General features: G+C 34.1%; 1 protein-coding gene across 1 annotated transcript; it reads right to left on the bottom strand.

Moving 5' to 3' along the window:
- Positions 1-10,106: 10,106 nt before the first annotated feature.
- Positions 10,107-10,811, bottom strand: LOC105771959 (uncharacterized). The gene is made up of 2 exons (XM_012593329.1): positions 10,479-10,811; positions 10,107-10,349 (listed from the first exon to the last, which is right to left on the bottom strand). Exons 1-2 carry the CDS (start codon positions 10,809-10,811, stop codon positions 10,107-10,109), a joined length of 576 nt encoding a protein of 191 aa, XP_012448783.1.

Below are 10,811 nucleotides of genomic sequence, written 5' to 3' on the forward strand. Positions count from 1 at the left end.
ATATGTTGTTTGATGCATAAGGATTTCATTCTTTAGGTGCTCAATTTGTAAGCCTAGAAAAATCTTGTCTTTCTAAGGTCTTTCATTTAAAAATTTTTTAAGCACTCCATTGTCACTAAAATTTCTTTAGGAGTCCCAATGATATTTAAATCATCAACATACATAGCAATTATAACAAATCTTGTTCCAAACTTCTTTATAAAAATGCATGGGGAATTGAGATCATTATTATAGTCTTTCCTCAATGAGTACTCACTAAGGCGATTACACCACATGCCCCCAGATTGTTTCAATCCATAAAGGGATCTATTTAATTTGATTGAGTAATGTTCTTGAAAACATGAATTAGCTGCTTTTGGCAGTTTAAAACCTTCTAGAAGTTTCATGTAAATGTTATTACCAAGTAGGTCATATAAATAGGCTGTAACTACATCCATTAGGCATAAATCAAACCCTTCTCTTATTGCTAGACTAATCAAGAACCTAAACATAGTTGCATTCACCACAAGAGAGTATGTATCTTCACAGACTAATCAATACGAAGTCTTTGTGAAAATCCTTGTTGTCACATGTGAATATGATATGCGAATTGTGCAAGTATACATGTCGGATCAAGTAATAAAGTGATAAGTAAGATCGTCTCCACAGGGATCAAATTAGGTATAAAAGTGGTCAAGTTATTATAATGAATTATGATTAATGTTATGACAAAAAAAAGATAAGTATGCAGTGGTAATTTAAAGGAATAATAATTTGTGCTAAATGTGTACTTACTAATATTGAAAAATGCTAAGGCAAAGCAAGAGTAAAAATGCAATGGAAATTACAAGAATAACTACGAGAATAATATGTAACAAATAAGTAAAAAACTAAATATGTTATGGAAAGATGCTACGTTAAAGGATAGAGGATATACGATGTTGATTTGAAAGGTCGGTATTACTAAGAATCTACCCTTTCTATAAATAATGCCTCAGCAAAATCATACTCAATATACTGCTTAGAAGAGTTCTAAAGTGGTCTGTTTCTTTTAAGAGCAAAAACCTCAAGTTACCTTGCCTTAAGCGATATATGTCTATAAGCCTTTAGCATGGTATCCTACACTGTTTTCTTTTCTTTCTATATGAACACTGCTCTATGTCTAGAGTCTACTACAAGTATTGGTCGTGTACTTGCTCATATCATTCAATTTCAGTCCAACTAATCTAACCTTTTCAGAATTAGATTAGTTTATGGGCATGCTGCACAGTTATCTATGTCTACGGATTGCACGCATACAATTTAAAAATAAAAACAATTGAATGAAACAGTAAATTAATTCAGATCTATGCTTCAACCATTAAAGAAAATAAAGGTTTCATCATGTAATCCCAACCCTATGAGATTTAACTCATGGGTTGGTGAATAAAATCCAGATTCAAAATAACATTCAACATCATTTCCCTTAAATCAGATCACTAAACAAAAAATAAATGATAAAAGGTAGAACTTAGGAAGATAGCTTTCGCCTGTCCAGCCTACAACTCTGGCTACGAAATGTCTTCCGGTGACCAGGAGGGACTGCATTCATCTTTCCCTTTTCGTCTCTCCCCTTGTCGCAATCTCTACCCTCTATTTTTGCCCATGATCTTATGGTCCCATGATTTTTTCCTCCTTTTAGGCTAATTTTTTTATTACATGTAAAGCAGGGCTAATAACGATTAAGTGTTGATTGGGTCTCTTCTTGGCATTGCCACGACATTCGTGTTGGAAAATTGTCTAGCCTTTTGCCATGACAAACCTTCAACCATTTATTCCTTTTTCTTCATTTTGCACCTACCACTCAATCAATAAACAATTCCTTCCCACAAACAACAAAGTAACATATAATAACATTTAAGCACAATCCAAGCTCTTCAATGTAACTTCCTAAAAACATTAATGGAAAATCCTAAAATGCAACTAAACTCACGTAAATACAAGAAATTAATCAAGTCTAAAGGTATAAAATATAAATTTTTTCAATAGTTATCACACCCCCAAACCTGAGTTATTGCTTATCCTCAAGCAAGATATGCATGAATGCAAGAATTTTCTATCGCACATAACCACCTTAAACTGCCAGTCTACTCAAAGAATAATATATACATTAGTTCTTAGCAATGTTCTTTCTCCAAAAAACTTGTTCAAGTGTCTGACGTTTGCTTAACAAAGGTAGTGCAGAAAATTTCATCCGAAAAACAAAATTTCCTAAGTGTTCATGTGTACTTTCTGGCCATAGCAAGCATCTCCTAATTTACTTAGTTTATTTGTTACTTAAATTTAAGTTGCTCTAAGCCTACTCAAAATGTATATATATTATTCATATATAATTTTTAAACTAATGTAGGGGATTTTTCTATCAACTCAAATTTCATTTTGTCAACTTCAATCCCTTACTACAATATCTTATGACCTAGCACAATACCTTCACAAACCATGAAGTAGCATTTCTCCCAATTTAAAATAAGATTTGTTTCTTTACAACGGCATAGAACCAATTCTAGATTTTCCTAACAGTCCTCGAAATCATTACCAAATATAGAGAAATTATCCATGACTTCAAGAAAGTTTTCCACAATGTCAGAGAATATTGCCATCATACAATGCTAAAATGTTGTCGAGGCATTACATAACCTGAATGGCATTCATCTATATGCAAAAGTTTCATATGGACAAGTGAAAGTGGTCTTCTCTTGGTCATTGGGAGCTATGGCAATCTGGTTATACCTTGAATTACCATCCAAGAAGTAGTAGAAAACTTTCCTAACTAATCTAACCAACATTTGATTGATGAAAGGTAGGGGAAAATGGTCCTTCTGAGTTGCCTTGTTAAGCTTGCGATACTCCATGCATACTCTCCATCCCGTGACAGTTTGAGCTGGAATAACCTTGTCATTATCATTACTGATCACTGTAACACCTCCTTTCTTGGGTACACATTGTGCATGACTCACCCATGAGCTGTTAGAGATCGAGTAAATAATACTAGCATCGAGCAACTTGATGATCTCTTTCTTAACAACTTCCTTCATGATTTGATTCAACCTCCTCTACTGTTTAATAGAATTGTTATGGAAATCCTCCAATAAAATTTTATGCATACAAATAGTAGGGTTGATTCCCTTAATGTCGATAATTTTTCATCTCAATGACTTCTTAGATCGTCGGAGTACTTCCAACAACCTTACCTCTTGATCGGGTGTCAACTCGGCAGAAATAACTACTAAAAAGTGTTATTTTCTCCCAAATAAACGTATTTTAAATGCTGCGGCAAATGCTTCAACTCCAGTGTGGGAGGTTCCCCTATAGGAGATTTAAGAGGCTTGAAAGAGTGATCTGATAAATCTAAGGATTCAAACTTCTTCCCTAGTATATCCACAAGTTGCTTGGCTTCCGCAAGTTCACCAAGGTCCTCAAAAATTATTACATCACTTTACTCAAGTAAGTCTTCATCACTATCAAAATTACTGTGGAAAAATCTTGTGAACTCTTCCTCCACTACTATTTCTATCAAATCAATGGCTTGACATTCTTCATTCTCATCAGAACATTTGAAGGAATCGAATACATTGAATGTGATCTGCTGTTCATTTACCCTTATGGTCAGTTACCTTTCTGCACATCAATTAAAGTCCCGCCTGTAGCAAGAAAAGGTCTTCCAAGAATAATTGGCACATCATGGTCAGCTTCACATTCTAAAATAAGATAATTTATAGAAAAAATAAATTTATCTACCCTTACCCACACGTCTTTAATTTTACCTTCTAGATGTGCATAGGATCAATCAGCCAGTTGTAACGTAACTGTAGTAGGTCTTGCTTTCTCAATTCCTAGCTTCCTGAAAATAGACATAGGCCTTATATTTATACTTGCTCCTAAATCACATAATGTCTTACCAACATAATGAGTTCCTATTGAACATGGGATAGTGAAACTCCCTGGGTCCTTCAACTTTGGAGGTAATTTATTCATCGACATTGTTGTGTACCCTTTAATGAGAGCAACAGTCTCAAAATCTCCCAATATGTGCTTCTTTGATTGTATATCTTTCATAAATTTCACATAATTAGGCATTTACTCCAAAGCTTTAACTAGTCATATATTGATGTAAAGTTGGTTTAGGACATTTAGAAATCTTTTAAATTAAGTCTCTTGTTTACAATTCTGAAATTGTTGAGGAAATGGTTGAGGTGGTCGTCCTTCAGGCTACTGACGCTGTTTTGTCGTAGTATTTCCATCAGCAAGATATCTAGTATTTTTGCAACATTCTTTTTTTTAGCCTTTCTAGACGCAATGTGATTTTCAAATGTTTCTGGAATATTTTCGTAGTTGCAATATGATTTTCCCTCTTCTGCAATGGCATCTTTAATAATTTTATTCAACTGAGTTCCACTTCTGAGAGTGATTTCCTAGCAATGCTCCTTCCCTTATGATATCAAATTCTTGGTATCACTTGGCAGAGCTCCTTGAGGTCTCAAATTTAAAGCATTTGTTATCTGGCCCCTTTGATTCTCAAAAGCTCGAAGGGATGAGCTTGACTTTGAATTACAACATCATTCTTGGCCATATATTATTTCAATAAAGCTTCAATAGATGATGAAGACGATGAAGTTGGTGTCTGACCTTGTTGGACATTTTGCCTTGGCATAGGCTGAGTATAACCAGGAGGTGCACTGATGGCATTCTGTCTTGCAGCATCATGAAAATTCCTTGCTCCTTGATTATTCCAACTAATGTTCAGATGTTACTTCCACATTGGATTATATGTGTTGGAATAAGGGTTGTTATTCCAATTGAAATTACCCATGTAGCACAGAGATGCTAGGTTCAATGGGCATTCATCAAACACATGGTCTTCAATATAATAAACACATACTGGCTCGACTAATTTCATCTCCTGAACTACAGTTGGTCTCTTCATTGTCTTGATCATATTAGTTGAAGATGATACTTGAGCAGCTAATGAAGTGATTGCATCAAGTTCCACGGTGCCAGTAGCTCTCTTGCCAATCCCAACTCACGTGGTAGGATATTAATAATCATTGTTGGCAATCCATTCCAAAATCTCATAAGCTTCATTCTAAGATTTATCCAACAAAGTACCATTGGTAGAAGCATCAACTACAATCCTTGTATTTGCATTCAACCCATTATAAAACATCTCCATCTGAGTCCAGTGCTGAAACCCATGCATCAGACATTTTCGTAGTAATTCTTTAAATCTTTCCTAAGCTTCGTACAGTTCTTCATCTTCTGATTGTCGAAAAACATGATGTAATTTCTAAGCTTGGCATTCATGTTTGGTAGATTATACCGTAACAAAAACCTCAAGTAAAGATCATTCCATGATGCTACTGTCCCGACAGTAAAGTTTTTAGCCACACTCTTGCATGATCTCTCAAAGAATAAGGGAACAAGTTAAGCCGCAAGGCGTATTAAGGAACATCCTGTTGACGAAACGAGTCACAGACTTTCAGAAAAAGTCTTAAATGTAGTCTTGGATCTTTAGTTGGCGATCCACTAAACAGCCTTACAATTTGCAACATCTGAAACATTACTAGTTTCAATTCAAACTGCTGAGATTAAATGTGTGGTCTGACTATCTCTAGATCCAGATCATCAAAAATTGGCATAACATGCTCTCGAATTGGCCTGTCTCGGTCATCTATCATACGATGAATAGGAAGATCAACATCCTGACCATTTGGATTTAATGGATCATTTAGAGCAGCATCATTCCCGTCCCTAGCCATGCTACGCACTTCTCTTCTCCTTCTTCGTAAAGTTCTCTCAATCTTTAGGTCAAAAGGATACTTTTCGTTAGTAGGAATGCCTCTACTTATGCACTAATGCCAAACCTGTAGAAATTAAAAACAACTAAATTAAGTAAAATGAATGAAATTAAGTAAAATAACCGAACCAACTTTCACCAAATTGGCGATCCCCGGTAACAGCGCCAAAAACTTATCATGTGTGAGTATGATATGTGAATTGTGCAAGTATACACGTCAGATCAAGTGCTAAAGTGATAAGTAAAATTGTCTTCACATGGATTGGATTAGGTATAAAAGTGGTTAAGTTATTATAACAAATTATGTTTAAGGTTATGGCAAAACAAAAATAAGTATGTAGTGGTAATTTAAAGGAATAATAATGTGTGCTAAATGTGTACTGACTAGTACTGAAAAATGCTAAGGCAAAGAAAGAGTAAAAATGCAATGAAAATTATGAGAATCACTACGAGAATAATATGTAACGAACAAGTAAAAAACTAAATATGTTATGGTAAGATGCTACGTTAAAGGATAGAGGATATACGATGTTGATTTGGAAGGTCGAGATTACTAAGAATCTACACTTTCTATCAATAATGTGCCAGCAAAATCATACTTAATCTACTGTTCAGAAGAGTTCTAAAGTGGTCTATTTCTTTCTAGAGCAAAAACCTCAAGTTACCTTACTTTAAGCGATATATGTCTATAGGCCTTTAGCATGGTATCCTGCACTATTTTGTTTTCTTTCCATATGAACGCTGCTTTATGTCTAGAAGTATCAGTCGAGTACTTGGTCATATCATTCAATTTCGGTCCAAGTAATCCAATTTTTTTAGAATTAGATTAGTTTATGGGAATTCTGCATAGCCATCTATGTTTAGGGATTGCACGCATACAATTTAAAAATGAAAAAAATTGAATGAAACATTAAATTAATTTAGATCTATGCTTCAACCAGTAATGAAAATAAAGGTTTCATCCTGTAATCCCAATCCTATATGATTTAATTCGGGCTGGTGAATAAAATCCAGATTCAAAGTAGTATTCAACATCGTTTCCCTTAAATCAGATGACTAAACAACAAATAAATAATAAAAGGTAGAACTTAGGAAGATAGCTTTCACTTGTCCAGTCCACAACTCCGGCTACGAAATGTCTTCCGATGACTAGGAGGGACTGCGTTCGTCTTCCCCTTTGTCTCTGCCTTTGTTGCAACCTCTACCCTCTATTTTTGTCTAAGGATTTCTCTTTCCAATCGTCTCATCAATCGTCTATGTTTTTTACTCTTTCTTATTGGGTTTTATACCTCTCTCCCTTTAGAGTAGGCCCATGATCCCATGATCTCATGGTCTTATAATCTCATAATCTTATGATCCCATGATTTTTTCCTCTTTTTTAGGTTGATTTTTTTGGTACATGTACAACAGGACTGATAATGGTTAAGTGTTGACTAGGTCTTTTCTTGGCATTGCCACAACATTCGTGTTGGCAAACTATCCAGCCTTTTGCCTTGACAAACCTTAAATCCTTTATTCCTTTTTCCTCATTCTGCACCTACCACTCAATCAACAAACAAATCCTTCCCAAAAACAACAAAGTAACCTATAATAACATTTAAGCACAGCCCAAGCTCCTTAATTTAATTTCCTAAAAACAATAATGGAAAATCCTAAAATGCAACTAAACTCACCTAAGTACAGACAATTAACCAAGTCTAAAGGCATAAAATATAAATCTTTTCAAGAGTTATCACTTGTGCAACCAAATGCACTTTATATCTCACAATTTCTCATTCTTTTATTTCTCTTTCTTAGAGAAACCCATTTATATCCCACAGGTTTTACACCTTCAGGAGTACGAACTACATGCCCGAATAGATCTCTCTTCGTAAGAGATTTTAACCTCGCCTCAATTGTTTCTTTTCATTTTGGCCAATAGCCTCTTTGTCTACATTCTTCAATTCATATTGGTTCATGATCCACATTGTCATTCAAAATATCTAGTGCTACATTGCATGCAAATATGTCTTCGACGTCGATTTGATTTCGGTTTCACTTAATTCTTGATATGATATAATTTGTTGAGATCTCTTCATTATCAGGTACCTAGGATTTTTCTTGAACTTCAGTCGTGTCTAAAATCTCTTCTGGATATCATTTTAAAGTCATTACTTCTTTGATCTGACTATCATCTATTTTTGTTCCATTTCTTTTTTGAGGATTATTATCTCTAGAATCGACTGGTCTACCATGCTTCAAACGTGTTTAGACTCACTAGCAGCTAGAGTTTGTCCTTCATGGACATCAATTTTGATTGGAGTATTTACAGCTGATATATATGTGATTTTGTCACTCTTGTTGGATCAATAAATGTGTCTGGCAATTGATTTGCTAAACTTTGCAAATGCATTATCCTTTGAACCTCCAATTCACATTGTTGCATACAATGATCAAGATGAGGCAACGATAATTCATTCTAATCTATTTCTTTTTCCAGCTGTTTATTTTCTACCCCTAACGTTGGAAAAACTAACTCATTAAAATGACAGTTAGCAAAGCGAGCCATAAATAAACTCCCCATTGATGGCTTGAGATATTTAATTATTGATGGGAATTCATATCAAACATATATTCCTAACTTCCTTTGATAACCCATCTTAGATCGTTTGTTGGAGCAATCGGAACAATACAGCACATCCAAAAATTCTCATACAGGAAATATTTGGTTCTTGACCAAAAACCATTTGTAACGGGGAGAACTTATGAAAACTCGTTGGCCTGACACGAATTATTGGTGCTGCATGTAGTATGACATGTCCCCAAGCAGAAATTGGAAGTTTTGACTTTATAAGTAATGGTCTTGCAATCAATTGAAGACGTTTGATTAATGATTCAGCAAGACCTTTTTGTGTATGATCATGTGCTATAAGATGTTCAACATTTACTCCAATAAACATACAAAAATCATTGAAAGCTTGGGAAGTAAATTCACCAGCATTGTCAAGATGAATTGTCTTGATAATGAAATTTGAAAAATGTGCTCGTAATTTGATCAACTGAGCAAGTAACCTTGCAAATGTCAGGTTGCAAGTTGATCACAATGATATATGCGACCATCTAATCGAAACATGGAGTGAAACCATAAAATATCTAAATGGTCCACACGGAGGGTGTATTGGTCCACATATATCTCTTTGTATCCATTCTAGAAAATTGTTAGATTCATAATTTATCTTGCCTGGTGATGGTCGAATGATTAATTTTCCTTGAGAGCAAGCATCACATGAAAAAGTATTAGCTTGAAGAATTTGTTGGCTCTTTAATGAATGTCCACATAAATTGTCAATAATTTTTTGCATAACAATTGAACTGGGATGGCCTAATCGGTCTTGCCAAATTATAAAGTCATCAATAAACTTCTGATTTATTATAGCATGTACTTCAATTGTACTAATTCTCATGTAGTAAAAACCAGATGAGAGTGCAGAAAATTTCTCCAAAATATTTTTATTACCTTGGATTATACTCGTAATTTGAAGATATTCATCATTCCGTTCACTTATTGTCTCAATATGATATCCATTATGGTTAATATCTTTAAAACTCAATAAATTTCTTTGAGATTTAGGAGAGTATAATGCATCATTAATTTGAAACTTAGTTCCTCTAGGTCACAATATATTTTCTCTTCCGAGCCTTCTATGATTTTGGTACTACCGGATATAGTACTCATACTAGCTTTTTGCAATGTCAAATGAGAAAAATATTTCTTATTCTTAATTATTGTATGAGTAGTTGCATTGTCTACTAAACATAAGTCTTCACCATTTATCGCTAATTGAATTTGAAAGGTATTCATATTCTTCAAAAAATAAAAATAAATGTCACATAGATTTTCAAAATATGTAAAATTTTCATAAATAATTTAAAACATAATATAATAACCATCTTGTTAATAACATAACAAACTTGCATAAAATTTTTTCTTTAAAACTATAATAATAAAATTAAAAGATCAATTATTCCCTTCAGGGGTGGTGAAGAAATCAACGACTTCCAAATGAGTTGTACGAACGATGCCATAATCATCTTTTTCATTTTCACAAACAAAATTAGTCTATATTTTCTTCCCTTTATCCTTCAATGATTGTTGAAATAGTTCCACAAGATGCTTTGGTGTACGAAAGGTACGGGACCAATGATTTCTACCTCTACAACAATAACACAAACTTTCCACTTTTCCAATTGTATTTTTATCATTCTTTCCATCCTTATGATCCCACTTCTAGTGCGTATTCCTGAAATGACCACCTCATTCATGTCCATGTCCTCGACCGCGACCACGACCACAGCCACAGCCATGTCCTTGACCACGACTACTAGTGTGGCCTTTATCCTTTCGGTTATATGATGTCACATTCGCTTTAGGGAATAGAGTAGAGCCAGCTGGACGTGACTCATGATTTTTCATTAACAGTTCTTTATTTTGTTCAACCACAAGAAGATAAGATATTAACTCAGAATATTTCTTAAAACCTTTTTCACAATACTGTGTCTACAGGACAACATTATTTGCGTGAAATTTGGAGTATGTTTTTTCTAACATATCATTATTAGTTATGTTCTCTTCACATAATTTCAATTGGGAAGTGATTCTAAACATTGCTGAGTTATATTCACTCACAGATTTAAAATCTTGTAATCTCAAATGCAACCAAACATAATGAGCTTTAGGAAGTATTACGATTTTTTGGTGGTCATATTTTTCTTTTAAACTATTCCAAATGACAAGTGGATCTTTAACAATCAAATATTCAGTCTTTAGTCCTTCATGGAGGTGATGACGAAGAAATATCATAGCTTTGGCCTTATCTTGACTAGCTGTTTCATTTCCTTCATTAATAGTTTCACCAAGGCCTTTTGCATCTAAGTGTATTTCAAAATCTAACATCCAAGATAAATAGTTCTTTCTAGTAATATCAACAGCCACAAATTCAAGTTTTGCAAGGTTCGGCAT

This window comes from Gossypium raimondii, chromosome 6 (assembly GCF_025698545.1).
Source record: "Gossypium raimondii isolate GPD5lz chromosome 6, ASM2569854v1, whole genome shotgun sequence".
NCBI lineage: Eukaryota > Viridiplantae > Streptophyta > Magnoliopsida > Malvales > Malvaceae > Gossypium > Gossypium raimondii.

Excerpts from the sequence above, each read along its gene's own strand:
- LOC105771959 (XM_012593329.1), bottom strand. The coding sequence starts at position 10,811 with ATGCCGAACCTTGCAAAACTTGAATTTGTGGCTGTTGATATTACTAGA. Across the intron at positions 10,350-10,478 it reads GATTACAAGATTTTAAATCT|ACACAGTATTGTGAAAAAGG; the intron begins GTGAGTGAATAT and ends GTTGTCCTGTAG.